Raw genomic sequence first — 16945 nt, forward strand, 5'->3', positions numbered from 1 at the left:
TTGGGACCAGACACTTTTCGTAATTCGGAATTTTTCGGCTTTCGGAATGGAAGATTTTTAGCGTAGATTTTAACGGCTGGCTCAGTGGTAGAGTGCTCGGCTCATATCCGCAAGGTCGCGAGTTTGCGCCTCGATCCCGGCAGTTACTCGATCGCGAGTTTGAGTCTTCAATGTAGTTTTTACTTGCAGAATAGGAGAGAATAGGGAGGGTTAGGCTGGGATCATTCTCTGCGAGATGATCTTAGTGCGGGAGACAAGTGTAGGAGAGGTGTACTGACTGTGTGGGCAGAACTTTGGAAGTGATTGCCCACCATTCTCAAAAGCCGCTGTGTCTCCCTGTCCCTGGGATAGCAGGGGCGATCAAACAGCACAATACCCCCTCCCCCTACAACTCCAGAGGAATCCGCTCCCCGATGGGCCGCTACGGCAACAAGTGGCAGTTCGCCCACAGCCCGAGCTGCGCCACCCCAAGAACAAGACGTACCTTGCACACCATCAGCTTCTGCCCCTACGGGGAGCGTGTTCCTCTGGAGTTGGAGCGGGGCTGGGCTGGAGTTACTGATCTGGGATCTCCGTGCTTGCAGTGGGCCTGGGTGGCCGGAGGGAACTAAATGGGGATTTAGTTCCCCTTTCTTCGAGGACCGACTGGAGGTTCCGCTGTCACCTCTGCGGGCCGCCCTCGGTGAACGTCTTCAAGGACCTTTCTTCAAGGACCGAAAAAATGTCCGCTATTCGGAGCTTTTTGTTATTTGGAATTTCGGATAAAAGGTTGTGCACCTGTATTGCCATACATAAGTACAATTCCCAATAACTTAGCAACAGTCTACTGAGTCCATATGCAAGTCGCCAGAGTTTGGTGCCTTCTTCAAATTCCCAGCTGCAGCTGGCCGCAAAGGCCCATTGCAGCCGTCATGTCCATCCCAATCACCAGCAAACTATCGAACATTGGGCGAGGGTTCCCCTCCTGGCAGGTGTCCCCGGTGAGTGAGCCCGCCCTGATGCCGGGGGATGGCAGCGGCGCACAACCCTCTGGGAGCTTTTGCCGCCTGCGGCCCATCGGGAGTTTATGTTAACATGTGCCAGCAAGCATGCTTATGGATTAGTAATGATGGAAATACATTAGATGTCAGAATTTCCTTCTTTTATGTCGGGGTCTGTAAAGGAATACTTCATATCTTTTCTCTCAATTTAACTGTTTCCAATATTTTAATTTCTACCTGGAATTGTCACGCCTGAGTGGCTGCAGATGTCTTGTGACACCTAATTTGATGGTGAGGTTATGTTCTTTTGAGTTTTGAGAGTGAAAGAAGGTGAAAGGAGAACAACTTAAAGATGTAATCAACTAACACTCTTGCTTTAATATTTGTTCCAGTTTTACAACCTTTTGTTTACCTTAGAGTTATAAGTTGATTCAGCACGAACAAAAGCCTTGCTCTGATTAGCATCCATTTTCCTCATTGTTCCATCATCTGCAATAATTACAAAAATAAAATCCCTTTCTGTGTGTGGTCCAATATATAAAACTACTTGTTCAAGATAAGAAAATCATTGATTACATTTTATTCTAGAAGTATGACAGATTTTCTTGGGGTGTAATAAATGGCATATTAATGCTAAGTATTTCAAAAGCACCAAACTAAAACAATACCAGGATGTTTAAAAAACATCTCTATTTATAGTGTGCATTTCAGTTACCCCTTTCAAGACCTCGTGATGAGCAAGAATGCCCATCTCTACTAGGTGAATGCTGTGGGGCACGGACCATGAGTTGAAATTCTGGGAATTGAGTGGGTTGAGGAAGATCTGGCCTATTCTATATAAAGAGCCAACTGCCATTTGGCTGGTAATTGCTTTAAATTTAAAAAACAACTTAATGTCCAATGCTCCAATCAGCATCCATGGCACCAAAGTAGAAATGGTTGAAAGCTTTGAGTTTCTTAGCGTTAATATTATGAACGATCTGTTGTAGACCAACCTGATTGAGGCAACATCTAAGAAGGCACAACAACATCTCTACTTCCTGAAAAATTGGCAATTACTCTTACAAAGTTCTACAGATGCACCATATAATGCATTCTGTCTGGTACTGTGCACTCCTACTGCTAATTATAATGAATTAAAAATGTGTACAAGCATCCCACTTCTGATATTATAATGAAGGAAATATTGTTGATGAAGCAGACAAAAATGGTAGAGCCTAGCATTTTGCCTTGAATCACTCTTCTAGTATCTTCATGGTACTGACACAATTGGTCTGCAACAACAAAAATCGCCTTCCATCACACTAATTCCAGCCAGTGGAGAGGTTTCATCTGTATTCCTATTAACTATTGCTGGAGTTCTTTGATAACATTCTCAATCAAATGATGCCTTGATGGAGGGGTAGTTCCACCAGAAATTAAATTAAATCCATGGAAAAGGCTTATAAGGTTGCCACAATAAATTGATAAGCCTGAGGATTGGGAGATTTTTTATCGTTCTGTGAATGATAACCAAGAAATTAATAAAGGGAAAATATAATGTGAAAGTAAGTTAATGAGGAATATGAAAATAGCCTATGAAATCTACCATGGTTATGAAGGAAAACAAAGATTAGCAAGTGAAAATGTGGGTACCTTACAGATTGTGGCAGATGAATTTATGATTGGGAAATAATAAGTGGCTGAGGAAATAAACATACTTGGGTTATGAATGTCCAAACTTACGATCATGCCTACATATGAACAAGCTCCCATAATTAAATTCAGAATCTCAATATTTGTATATACAGTATGTTCATTTCTATGAATGGCAGAAATAGTTTTCTGTCTCTCTCTCTCTCCACTGAGGAATTGTGCATTCTGATGCCCCTGTCCCACTTAGGAAACCTGAACGGAAACCTCTGGAGACTTTGCGCCCCACCCAGGGTTTTTGTGCGGTTCCCGGAGGTTTTTGTCAGTCGCCCTACCTGCTTCCACTACCTGCAACCTCCAGCAACCACCTGCAACCTCCGGGAACCGCACGGAAACCTTGGGTGGGGCGCAAAGTCTCCATAGGTTTCCGTTCAGGTTTCCTAAGTGGGACAGGGGCATTAAAGGTCTTGGAAATATTAATGACACATTTATTAATGATTAATTAAGGGTCTCATATATATTAATGATTTGGACGAGGGAATTGAATGCAACATCTCCAAGTTTGCGGATGACGCGAAGCTGGGGGGCAGTGTTAGCTGTGAGGAGGATGCTAGGAGGCTGCAAGGTGACTTGGATAGGTTGGGTGAGTGGGAAAATTCATGGCAGATGCAGTATAATGTGGATAAATGTGAGGTTATCCACTTTGGTGGCAAGAACAGGAAAGTAGACTATTATCTGAATGGTGGCCGATTAGGAAAAGGGGAGATGCAACGAGACCTGGGTGTCATGGTACACCAGTCATTGAAAGTAGGCATGCAGGTGCAGCAGGCAGTGAAGAAAGCGAATGGTATGTTAGCATTCATAGCAAAAGGATTTGAGTATAGGAGCAGGGAGGTTCTACTGCAATTGTACAAGGCCTTGGTGAGACCACACCTGGAGTATTGCGTACAGTTTTGGTCTCCTAATCTGAGGAAAGACATTCTTGCCATAGAGGGAGTACAGAGAAGGTTCACCAGACTGATTCTTTGGATGGCAGGACTTTCATATGAAGAAAGACTGGATAGACTCGGCTTGTACTCGCTAGAATTTAGAAGATTGAGGGGGGATCTTGTAGAAACTTACAAAATTCTTAAGGGGTTGGACAGGCTAGATGCAGGAAGATTGTTCCCGATGTTGGGGAAGTCCAGAACAAGGGGTCACAGTTTAAGGATAAGGGGGAAATCTTTTAGGACCGAGATGAGAATTTTTTTTTCACACATAGAGTGGTGAATCTGTGGAATTCTCTGCCACAGAAAGTAGTTGAGGCCAGTTCATTGGATATATTTAAGAGGGAGTTAGATGTGGCCCTTGTGGCTAAAGGGATAGGGGGTATGGAGAGAAGGCACGTACAGGATACTGAGTTGGATGATCAGCCATGATCATATTGAATGGCGGTGCAGGTTCGAAGGGCCGAATGGCCTACTCCTGCACCTATTTTCTACGTTTCTGTTTCTATGTGTGATTTTGATGCCATTCATTACAATACTGTGTACAGTACTGTGGAGGTGTGGCTACCATTTTGAGTGACTTTGTGTATTATTAACACAGACATAATCTGTAAAAATGGAACCTGATTGTTACTCAAGGATGATGAGTATATTTCATCTTCACGAATAAAGACACAAAAGAATCTTTCAAGTATTGCTAGAAAATCAAGGATCAAAAACCAATGAATAGCTTTATCATGTGGCAGGCTCATTACTTCTCTAGCAGCTTTTGTGCTTGTATTAGTAAAGTCTGATAAAACCCAAGGACATATTAGTCTACATCCTAGAGTTTTGAAAGAGGAGGCTCTCGAGATAGTGGTTGTTTTGTTATCATCTTTTGAAATACTATAGTATCAGGAATGGTTTCTAACCCAAAGATCTGTGGATGAAAAGTCTGCAAGTACATTTGGAGTTGAGGTAAATTTTGATCAGAGGGAAGTTGAAGTATACATTGAACATGTTGGAAATGTTCATGCCAGAGAACAAATCAACAATAATCATATTTAATTATTCAGCTGGTTTCAGAGCCATTATGACCTTCTCCTTTCTTCTGTTTCGAACAAATGCTCATTTATATAACTGCACTTTGCATTCAGTGTGAAAAAATGAAATGTCATCTTCAAAATGCATTGCAATTTCTTGCCTAGGTTACATGAAGAAGTATCTCCCAATTCTTCAGTTTCAACCACCAGTATGAACAAGGGCAGCAGGCACATGAGAACACTATTCCTACAGGATCCTCACCGGGATACACATCCTCCTGACATGGAAATAAATCGCACTTCTCTCACTGTCATTCAGCCTAATCACACAATAATTCCTCCTTGGCAATACTGGGATTACTGCCATCAGAATGTAACTCACCATCACTTAATGGGCAATTAGGTTTGACTAATAAATGCTACTCTGGCTAACACATCCAAATTCAGCAAGTATTTCAAAGAGTAATCACTAACTGCATTAGTCTCCTCGAAAATTTAATAGAATTGAGTTACTGTTGGGCTTTATACTATATTTTAGATGATGATAAGGCAGGAAGTTATTTTATGCAAACTTATAAAAGTAACTCTACCTCGACATCGTTAATATATAACATACAAAATAAAGGAAAATTATCTATGATGTTCTATGACTTCTTTACACGGTATTTCTAAAGGTTATTATCATCAATTCTATACACTAATATTTTTAGTGTTTTAATTAAGTATTTAAGTTCAAATGAGTGATTATCAGATCAAGATCACCCAACAATAAATTGTAATTTAATACTGATATATCAGATTTACCTGAAATTGGCAGATTATTTTCTAACCAAGATACATGGGCTTCTTGGTCCTGGGGAACAAATGGGCTAGTGTAACAATAGAAAGGTAGAAAGTTAAACGTTTTTCAAGTTGTCAATTTTCAGTTTTTCAGTGGTGTGGTGGCGCCACGGTAGGGCTGCTGCCTTACAGGACCAGATACCCAGGTTTGACCCTGACTATGGGTGCCGTCTGTATGGAGTTTGTACGTTCTCCCTGTGACCATGTGGATTTTCCCCGGGTGCTCTGGTTTCCTCCCACACTCCAAAGACATACAGGTTTGTACGTTATTGGTTTCAGTAAAAGTTATTTATTGTCTCTGGTAAGTAGGATAGTGCTAGTGTATGGGGATCGCTGGTCGGCCTGTTTCCACCTTTATCTTTAAATAAACTAATTTGCTGCCTTGCTTATATTTTCAGACCTACAGATGATATTAACTGATTACATAGGAGCATATGCCAATGAATTGAGATTATCTCTACGTATCATTCTCAACAGGGATGCTGGAGTAAACGTTCATATTTTGTTTAAATTTCTTATCTACAACAGATTTATATTTTCTTGTTTAATCTGTCCACATGCGGGCGGAACAAATTAAAAGATTCCGAAGATTCAAAAAGGACAGGCATGATATTGTATAAGTAAAATCTTAAAGATTTATTACCAATATTGAGCTTGCCCTTGATTCTTTGTTGCTAATGTCATCTGAAACTTTTTCTGTTGATGGCTTCCACTTATCTCTGGAGTCTTCTATAAAATAATAACTTTTTTTAAACTGTCTTTTTTATAAATATTTTTTTAATTCAGTATTTACTAATTCTACAATTTAAGTAAAACACTGTGGACACTGAATTTTATAAATTATCAGGTTATTTCTACTGACGCCTTATCACATACTTAATTATCTTTTTCTGTAAATGCTGCACAGTCGCGTAATGAGTTTAAAAGCAACATGGGAAACAAGGTTCTGGTAAGTTTAAAGGGAGTGCGTGAAGCAGAACCAGGTTGCTGATGTATTCAGTCATCACTGTCACTGGATTTGGTGACAATTGGGACAACTATAGATCTGGCCACATTACCCACAAGGATCTAGCAATTGGGTTATGCCTCAGTTTCAAGATTCATTCTGGTCAAGCTTACTGAGCAAGCACTCACGTTAAAAAATTCTCATGCATAGCAAACTAGGATGGAAATCGCATAACTAGTTCAAGTAACGATTAGAAATGTATATATGATTAAGGTAAAAGTTGAAATGTTGTTACAATCAAGGCTGCCAACATTGGGTGAGAGTTGGGAGTGAGAAATTGCGAGAGACCAAGCCCGAGGGATCATAGCGACCGTACGGGGGGGGGGGGGGGGGGGGGGGGGGGGGGGGGGGGGGGGGGGGGGGGGGGGGAGGAGAGTCCCCCTCCCATTGGAATTGTGCAATACGGTGCATACTGCAGCGAGTCTTTTACCTTACACTTGGATACAATATATATGCTTTAAATTTTGATTGGAGCGTTTTTGAAAGGGGGAGGCTGTGTGATCACTGATCACTGGCCTTGGGGGTACCCAGTGAGGGAGTGGTGCAACCGAGTGGGGCGAGGGTGTGGAAGAAGGGGGTCCCCCCTCCAAGGGTAGGAACTTTTTGAAATTTGATGTATTAAAATCATGTTTTAGTACATTGTAGAAGTATGATTTCAATGTTTTTTGTATGAAGTATTTTTAAGAGGTAACTTTTTAAGGGGTAACTTTATCCACACAAAGGGTGATGGGTGTATGGAACAAGCTGCCAGAGGAGGTAGTTGAGGCAGGGACCATCCCAACATTTAAGAAAAAGTTAGACTGATACATGGATAGGACAAGGTGCACAAAATTGCTGGGGAAACTCAGCGGGTGCAGCAGCATCTATGGAGCGAAGGAAATAGGCGACGTTTCGGGCCAAAACCCTTCTTCAGACGGATAGGACAAGTTTGGAGGTATGGATCAAAAGCAGGTAGCATAGCTGGGACATGTTGGCGGGTGTGGGCATGTTGCGCCGAAGGGCATGTTTTCACACTGTATCACTCTATGACTACATTATACATCCACCATGCATGAATGCTTCAAAATCAAGTGGTCGAGTTTTATTGCCATATACTCAAGCATAGAAACATAGAAAATAGGTGCAGGAATAGGCCATCGGCCCTTCGAGCCTGCACTGCCATTCAATATAATCATGGCTATTCATCTAAAATCAGTACCTCTTTTTTCCCCATATCCCTTGATGTTGTTAGCCCCAAGAACTAAATGTAACTCTCTCTTGAAAACATCCAGTGAATTGGCCTGCACTGCCTTCTGTGGCAGAGAATTCCACAGATTCACAACTTTCTGCATGAAGAAAATTTGTCCTCCATCTCAGTCCTAACTGCCCCCCCCCCCTTTATTCTTAAACAGTGACTAATGGTTCTGAACTCCCCCAACATCGGGAACATTTTTCCTGCAGTTACAGTAAGTGAAAATCTAGCCGGCAAGCAGGATGCTTTCTCCAACCACCCCCATTTGAAGTCCACTATCTTCCACCGTTTCTACCCAGTGCTTGGTACTTACTTTCAGCAGCCACTGGTTGTCCTCCAGGATGCACTCTCTCTCCTCTCAACCCCCCCCCCCTCTCTTTCCCCCTCTAACTCTCCCCTCCATCTCTCTTTCCCCTCTCTCCCCTCTCTCCCTCTCTGTCTCTCCTCTCACCCTCTCTCTCCCCTGTCTCCCCCTCTCACTCTCTCCCCTTCCCTCTCTCTTCTCTCCCCCCCCCCCTCTGTCCCCCCCCCCTCTCTCCTCTCTTCCCCTCTCTCTCTCCCCTCTCTATCCCCCCTCTCTCTCTCTCTTCCCCCTCTCTCCGTCCCACCTCACTCTCCCCCCTCTCTCTCATCCCCTCTCTCCTCTCTCCACCCCCTCCCCTCTCTCTCCCCTCTCTTTCCCCCAACTCTCTCTCCCCTATTTCCCCTAACTCTCTCTCCCCTCTCTTTCCCCTAACTCTCTCTCCCCTCTCTTTCCCCTAACTCTCTCTCCCCCCTCCCTCCCCCTCTCTCTTTTTCCTCTCTCTCCCCCTCGCTTCCCCCTCTCTCTCCCCCTCTCTCTTTCTCCCTCCCTCTCTATCTCCCCCTTTCTCCCTCTCCCTCTCCACACACTCTCCCCTCTCTCTCTCCCCTCTCTCTCTCTCTCCTCTCACCTCTCTCTCTTCCCTCCCTCTCTCTTTCCTCCTCTCTCTCCCTCTCTCTTTTACCACCCCTCTCTCCCATTCTCTTCTACCCTCTCCACCCCCTCTCTCTCTTCCCTCTTTCTTCCCCTCTCACCTCTATCTCTCTTCCTCACTCTCCCCCCTCTCTCTCCCCTACCTCTTTCCCCCTCTCCCTCTTCTCTCTTTCCATTCACCCCCCCCCCCCTCTGTCTCTCCCCTCTCTCTCCTCTCACCCCCCTCGCTCTCTCCCCCCTGCTCTCCCCCCTGTCTCCCTGTCTCCTTCCCCACTCTCTCTCTCCACCTCCCTTTGAGAGTCTCTCCCTTTGGCACAGAGACTCTCGCGGCAGCGGCGCTTCCGACGCCTCCGACGGCCCGGGACACTCGCACTCCATGGCCGAAGCTGCAGCGAGCGACTCGCTAGCCACGCAAATACTCGTCAGCCCCGCAAACTCACCAGCCCCGGTTCCCCGCATCTGTATCCGCCCGCTGCTTCCATCCCTCCCTCAGCCCCGGCTCTCCAACACCCGCGGACCATGCAGTTTATCCGAGTAATTACATTTTTGTTGATCACAGAATTTCTCACCACTGAGCGTGAGAAATTTCTGATCAGCGTGAGCGCGTGAGAGTTTGCTTGAGGGCGTGATTCTCACGCTCAAAGCGTGAGAGTTGACAGCCCTGTTACAATCTTTTTAAAGGACACTATTATTTTTAAATCCATTTTACAGATAGGCACTAAATTTAAAATTTGTTTGGTGGGGGAATGGGTAGGAGGCTTAGGCTGTTTGATAAGTAGCATTATGAATTCATAATATAAAAGCAGAGGTTTCTGGAAATGACCAGCTAGTTAGGGAGAATTCATGGAAACAGAGCAAACAATTCATTAGTAACCAATTATAAGATGAAAAGAAAGCTGTGAAGAGCTGTGATAGGATGGAAGACTGAAGGGAACAAATAGTGAGTGTACAAGGTGAAAGAGGATGGTAATGTAATAAGTAGAGAAGAAAACAACACCTGAAGATAGGCTAGCAGAACAAATAGCTGAAATCTGTAGAAAATAAACTTACAAGAAATGCATCTTATCTAAAATTGTAAAGAAGGCTACAGAGGGTAGGCCTAGGAAAAGCACAGAGTCTCCAGCAATTGCTTGAGATTGCTGCATTAAGAATATTGAAGCTGCCAAGAGTTTCATGTGCTAAATTGTTACAATCACAGAATATGCAGAAATTCAATTGTGTGCATTGTTTTTCTCACATTTTTCTCACTTTTTAAAATATCCATCACTTATTTCATGAATTGGGAAAACAACAGTGCAATTTTAAAAAATTGACGTAGCATGAGGAAAATAAAAAAAATCTTACCATGGAATTCTGAGTATCTTGTGGAACTGCGGCAGAAACATTTACCAGAGGTTTTTCATGGTTTGGTAGAGAAGTGCAGAATTCCATTATTGGGGCTTGGATATTATCTCCAGAGTCCTAAAACGATTTAAAAAAATGTTCATGATATATAGAATATTACCATCCAGTGGAGTTCTGCAGGGATTTGTGCTGGGACCTCTGCTGTGTCTGTATATAAATGGCTGGGGTATAAATGTAGACGGGTTGGATAGTAGGTTTGCAAATGTCACCAAGATTACTGGGTTGAGGACTGTGAAGACGATTGTTAAAGTGCAATGGATATAAATCAGCTACAGAAATGGGCGAAGAAATGACAGATAGAGTTTAATCCGAGCAAGTGTGAGGGAGGCCAAATGTAACGGGAGATTATACAATTAAAAGACAATAGGCAATAGACAATAGGTGCAGGAGTAGGTCATTCGGCCCTTCGAGCCAGCATCACCATCACCAGCATCAATGTGATCATGGCTGATCATCCCCAATCAGTACCCCATTCCTGCCTTCTCCCCATATCCCCTGACCGCTATTTTTAAGAGCCCTATCTAGCTCTCTCTTGAAAGCAACCAGAGAACCTGCCTCCACCACCCTCTGAGGCAGAGAATTCCACAGACTGGTATGGCATTTAACAGCACTCATGCACAGAAGGATCTTGGCGTCCAAGTCCATACCTCTTTGAAAGAGGCAACTCAAGTAGATAGAGTGATAAAGAAGGCACAAGGCATGCATGCTTTCATAGGTCAGACCATCTATACATAACTAAAACTCTGATCTTGTTATACTCCGGTTTGGCGGTCTTTCTATTTGCGCAAATACGGTTCGCGATAGCGCTGCGATTTTCAGCCAGTTCACACACCGTTCTCCTGCGCTGCGATTGCACCAAGTTTCGTTCTGATCGGTTGAATATCGTAAAAGTTAGCGAGGTTTAAAAATCTTAAAAACTGTGTGTGCGCAGATCGATCTCTTCACCTGCCAGTCGATGCTGCGCGGATTAGTCTCTTCCCCTGTCACTCCCCGGGATGGTCCACCCCTTCCTGTGCCATCGCGTCTTTACTGGAGCTGAGGGTGGCTGGCGGAGGTTTCCAACTGGACTTTCGGAGGGACCCGAAGCAGCCAAACCCAGCCCCGCCCCAAGCAGCAGCCCAGCTCCAAGCAGCAGCCCAGCGGGAGAGACCCAGCCCAGCCCAGCCCAGCACAGCGTGGGAGACCCAGCCGAGCCCAGCCCAGATCCAGAGATGTCGCAAAACAGAAAGCGGAGACTCTGATCCCGACGGAGGAGAACGATCAGTGACCAGCGCCCACTGTGAGTCCCCATCACACCGCCAATTCCAGCCACTACCCCTTTGGTCCCCCACGCTGGCTCCTCCCCCGCCTCCCCCGTGATGCCCCCCTCTCCCCCATGGCTCTTCCCCTGTCTTTTCTCCAAGCTTATTCCCCCCTCCCCCACAACACCCTCTCCCCCACAACACCCTCTCCCCCACAACCCCCCTCCCCCACAAACCCCTGCCCCCACAACAACCCCCCCACAACCCCTCCCGCCCGCACAACCCTTCCTGATCCCACAACCCCCTAGCCCGCACAACTCCCCCTGACCCCACACCCCCCGCCCCCACAACCCCCCCACAACCCACCCGCCCCCACAACCCCCCCGTCCCCACACCCCCACAACCCCCCCGTCCCCCCACCGCCCCAGCACCCCCCCGCAACCCACCCCCCCCCACTACAGAGGAGGTTTACCAGAATAGTGTCGGTGTTAGCTACAGGGAGAGGTTGGACAGGCTGAGATTTACTTTCTCTGGAATGCTGGAGGTCATTGGGAGATCTGATAGAATTACATAAAATTATGAGAGATATAGATAGAGCAGTCAGAATCTTTCTCCCAGGATGGAAAAATAAAATACTAACGGGAATAACTTTAAGATGCGAGGAGCACAGTATAAGGAGATGAGTGGTGGTGGAGGCATATATGATAATGGCATTTAAGAGACTATGGAAATGCAGGGAATGGAGGTACTGTATATGGATTATGTGCAGGAAAATAAGAGTTGGCCTTGGTATGTTGCGAATGGCATGTTGGCCTTTATAACAAGAGGAGTTGAGTATAGGAGCAAAGAGGTCCTTCTGCATTTGTATAGGGTCCTAGTGAGACCACACCTGGAGTATTGTGTGCAGCTTTGGTCCCCTAATTTGGGGAAGAACATTCTTGCTATTGAGGGAGTGCAGCGTAGGTTTACAACGTTAATTCCCTGGATGGCAGGACTGTCATATGCTGTGAGAATGGAGCGGCTGGGCTTGTATACTCTGGAGTTTAGAAGGATGAGAGGATATCTTATTGAAACATATAAGATTATTAAGGGTTTGGACATGCTAGGCGCAGGAAACATGTTCCCAATGTTGGGGGAGTCCAGAACCAGGGGCCACAGTTTAAGAATAAGGGGTAAGCCATTTAGAATGGGGATGAGGAAACACTTTTTCTCACAGAGTTGTGAGTCTGTGGAATTCTCTGCCTCAGAGGGCGATAGAGGCCGGTTCTTTGGATACTTTCAAGAGAGAGCTAGATAGGGCTCTTAAAGATAACGATGTCAGGGGATATAGGGAGAAGGCAGGAACGGGGTCCTGATTGGGGATGATCAGCCATGATCACATTGAATGGCGGTGCTGGCTCGAAGGGCCGAATGGCCTACTCCTGCACCTATTGTCTATTGGTATCATGTTCAGCACAGACATAGAAACATAGAAGAAACATAGAAAAAATAGGTGCAGGAGTAGGCCATTCAGCCCTTCAAGCCAGCACCGCCATTCAATATGATCGTGGCTGATCATTTAAAATCAGTACTCCTTTTTCCTGCTTTTTCCCCATATCCCGTGATTCCTTTAGCCCTAAGACCTAAATCTAACTCTCTCTTGAAAACACCCAATGAATTGGCCTCCACTGCCTTCTGTGGCAGAGAATTCCACAGATTCACAACTCTCTGGGTAAATATTTTTTTCCTCATCTCAGTCCTAAATGGCCTACCCCTTATTCTTAAACTGTGACCCCGGTTCTGCACTCCCCCAACATCGGGAACATTTTTCCTGCATCTAGCCTGTCCAATCCTTTAAGAATTTTATATGTTAGTTTTATATGTTGTGGGCCAAAGGGTCTGCTCTTATGCTGTACTGTACTACGTTCTATTTCCTTTGTTCTCTGCCTCTGAACCAATATTGGATCCAACTTTCCACTCTCCCTTGGATCACTTCAATGACTAGCTATCCATGATTAATCCATGCTCTCTAGCTGAAGGTTCATACTGTCTCCAAGAATGATTCCAATAACTTGCCCTCCTTACGGAGGTAAGACTAACTGACGTATTATTAAAGGTTATCCTTGTTTCTCTCTAAATATTAAGATATAATGTTGGCATTTCTACAGTCCTCTGACACTACATCTGAAGCCAGGAAGGATTAAAAAATAATGGTGATGAGTTCTGCAGGTTCCTGTCGTGCTTTTTGATTTACTTTATTTCCCGGCATTGAAGATGCACCTGCGTCGAAGACGCACCCCTAATTTAAGTTGCTAAATTTTGAAAAAGGGATGGTTGGACAGGATCAAGGGTTTGGTTTAGTCCAGGGATCGGCAACATCACCTACATGCCCCGGGACTGGCTGCAGTTCCCAGATCCCTCGCATCTCCGGGACTGGCTTCACTTCCCAGACCCCTCGCGTCCCCGGGACTAGCTGCAGTTCCCAGGTCGTTTGCCCCGGGACAGGCTGTAGCGCCCAGGTCGTGTGGGGTGGGGGGGGAGAGAGCGAGAGGGAGAGGGAGAGAAGATGGGATGGGGGCATCTCCTCCACCCCTCCCCATCTCCCCCCCCCCCCATCTCCCACTACCACCTCACTCCCCACCCCATCTCCTAAATTGCAGGCTACGACTTCATTTCCGGGCTCGTCCCTGACAACAGGCCCCATGATCGTCCTTGGTTCCAGCGGTGGCTTCTTTTTCGACCCTGGTCACGGCCCCATCCCAAGCCCCGGGCTCGGCCCTCACTCCAGCTCCAGCACGACCCTCCCCACCGGGCGTCGGACGCCGGCAGCCACCGCCACGCGAGTGCTGGAGAGCCCCTCCCTCCCGGAGTGTCCCGTCCTGCCTTGCAAGTGCATTGTGACGTCACTCTGGGGTTTTTTTTCCGAAATGGGTGAGTTTTCGGGCTGTTTTAAAAACTTTAAACGATTAAAAAGTTTGGATATATAGGTGGGAATGTGACGGGAAGATGTTTATAGCCTCCACAGGAAAAAAGTGAGTAAAATGTGTGAAAATGGGAAGGCCTAGCGTTTGGAAGAAAATAGGAATTAACCAGATTGTGCTCAAATGACTCACACACACACATATACATATACATAAAACAAGAGAAGATTTAGTAATATAGATTATTTAGGATGAGGTTTCCATGATAAAATAGGTCCGTCAGCATGGTTTAGTGAAGGGGAGATTTTGCCTGACAAATCTGCTGGAATTCTTCGTGGAAGTAAATAGCAGATAGACAAAGAATCAGTGGATGTTGTTTGCCTGTATTTTCAGAAGGCCCTTGATAAGGTGCCGCACATGAGGCTGCTAAAGAAGATGACTACCATTGGTATTCGAGGAAAGATACTAGCATGGATAGATGGTTGGCTGAATGGCAAAAGGCAAAGCATGTGAATAAAGGGAGCTTTATTCCCAAGGTAGGTGAATCAAGAACCAGAGGATATAGTTTTAGCTGAGAGGGGTAAGGTTTAATTGTCACCTGAGGAACAACTTTTTCACACACAGGGTGGTGGGTATATGGCAGTTGGCAGAGGAAATAGTTGAGGTAGATACATTAACAATATTTAAAATATGTTTGGGCAGGTACATGGATAGGAAAGGTTTAGAGGGATATGGACCAAACATGGGTAAATGGGACAAGCTTAGATGGGGCATCTTGATTGGCATGAACAAGTTGCACCAAAGAGCCATTTTCCATGCTGTATGACTCTATGACTCTAATACTGACCAATTGACTAATATTGACATTTGGACAAATGTTAATAAGTTAATGAGTATGTACCACCAACAATTTCTGATATATTTTTCATATTTACCTCGCATCCTTTTTGCAATGAATTAAGTTGTGAAACCAGAACATTACTTGCTTGCAGATTCTTATGTGTTCCACTTTCTAAGGCATAAATTATGATTTTAAAGACAAATTAGTTATCTAATCGTGTTATTCTATGCATATTGTCATCATATATCTTCCAGAATAAATCACTTAATTCAACTGTAAATTGGAAGCTTTGAATTTAAATTCCAGAAACCACAATTATCTTAAATTATCTTACAATTATCTTAAAATCTATTATTAGCACATACATAATGTCCACTGCATCTGGATAGATATTGTAAACCCAGTTTAGATTATCATTATCATAGCCTAGGACAAAACATGGGAAAAAAAATCAGAATTGTAGTTGGGAGTCCAAATAGCATGTATCTATCGGCAGTATCAGGAGTTCTAGTAAAAGTCAAATCATCAAGGGGAAATCAATCCAGTGGTTGGAGTCATATAGCATTTATCTGTGTGTGGCATCAAAGAGCTCTGGTAAAAGTCAAAGCATCAAGAGGAAAGCTATCCAGTAGTTGGAGTCATATCTTGAACCTATGTTATGCCATCCCAAACTCACGATATCGCTGTGATAATTCCTATGGATAGCATCCTAAGACCAACCATCTTCAGCTGCTTCATTACTCAGCTTCCTTACATCTTAAAATGTTCTCTAATTATTGCTATTCCATTTGTAACTCTTCAAAAAATGAAAAAGTCCGCCTTGCACTAGAGAAGAGGCAGGCTCGACAACACATTACAAGGAAAAATCTAACTATCAAGCCTTGACATTCAAACATTTACCTTCACCAAACGTTATCAACAGCTTCTGTAACCTGGGTTTAACTTTTGGTGCTGGCTGATTGCAGCTTCCATCTTCTCCCCATGCCTCAAAGATTTGTACCTGAGCTATCTCCATGTAACCACAAGGGTTTTTCCCTAGGTATCCCAGTTTCTTTCACATCCCAGATATGTACTAGGTGGTAGATCAATTGCCTACTGCAAATTATTCCTAGTGTAGGTGAAAGACAGAATCGGGAGTTGATGGGCATGAAAGCAAGAGTAGGTATTGGAAGCAGGCAAAGACTTGATATGCTGAATAACCTCTTACTGTGTTATAAGCAACTCTATAATATTCTGGGTATTATTACACACCAAAAACGCAAGTGAACCAGCCATATGGATTTTGCAGAAAGTAGTTCATCACTTGACATGTCAGAGCCTTAAACCAGCTACAAAGCATTAACCAAGAGAATGATGAAATGCTCTCCATTTGCCTGGATGAGTGTAGGTCCAACAACATTCAAGTAGCTTGATGCTATTCAGGTTATAGCAGCTGCTTAACTAGAACATGCACCAGCCTTCACCCAGAGTGGTGAATCTCTGGAATTCTCTGCCACAGAAGGTAGTTGAGGCCAGTTCATTGGCTATATTTAAGAGGGAGTTAGATGTGGCCCTTGTGGCTAAAGGGATCAGGGGGTATGGAGAGAAGGCAGGTACAGGATACTGAGTTGGATGATCAGCCATGATCATATTGAATGGCGGTGCAGGCTCGAAGGGCCGAATGGCCTATTCCTGCACCTATTTTCTATGTTCTATGTTTCTATGTTAACATTTATTCTCTCCAGCACCATTATGGGTGCCATCTATAAAACACACCGCAGTTCCTTCCTCAAAGTCAGGAGGTTGTGAAACTCTTAACCCCATTTTGATCACTTCAGATATATACTGAAGGCAACGCTTCAGTGCCAGTTTATATTTTGTATATATTATATATATATAATTCAGAGCACAGTCTGAATCTATGACCT

At 44.5% G+C, this 16945-nt stretch overlaps 1 protein-coding gene across 4 annotated transcripts in view; it reads right to left on the minus strand.

Moving 5' to 3' along the window:
• c9h14orf39 (chromosome 9 C14orf39 homolog) overlaps positions 1-16945 on the minus strand; it is a 58338-nt gene that overhangs the window by 18133 nt on the left and 23260 nt on the right. For 3 of the 4 annotated variants that reach the window (XM_033027416.1, XM_033027415.1, XM_033027418.1), the window contains 5 exons: positions 15133-15209; positions 9997-10113; positions 6104-6189; positions 5425-5489; positions 1393-1469 (listed from right to left, as the gene is read on the minus strand). In XM_033027416.1, coding sequence (XP_032883307.1) covers positions 1393-1469; positions 5425-5489; positions 6104-6189; positions 9997-10113; positions 15133-15209 — 422 coding nt within the window. The remainder of the gene's footprint in view (positions 1-1392; positions 1470-5424; positions 5490-6103; positions 6190-9996; positions 10114-15132; positions 15210-16945) is intronic. The other variant, XM_033027417.1, reaches the window with a different exon arrangement.

This window comes from Amblyraja radiata, chromosome 9 (assembly GCF_010909765.2).
Source record: "Amblyraja radiata isolate CabotCenter1 chromosome 9, sAmbRad1.1.pri, whole genome shotgun sequence".
In the NCBI taxonomy this organism is placed as follows: domain Eukaryota; kingdom Metazoa; phylum Chordata; class Chondrichthyes; order Rajiformes; family Rajidae; genus Amblyraja; species Amblyraja radiata.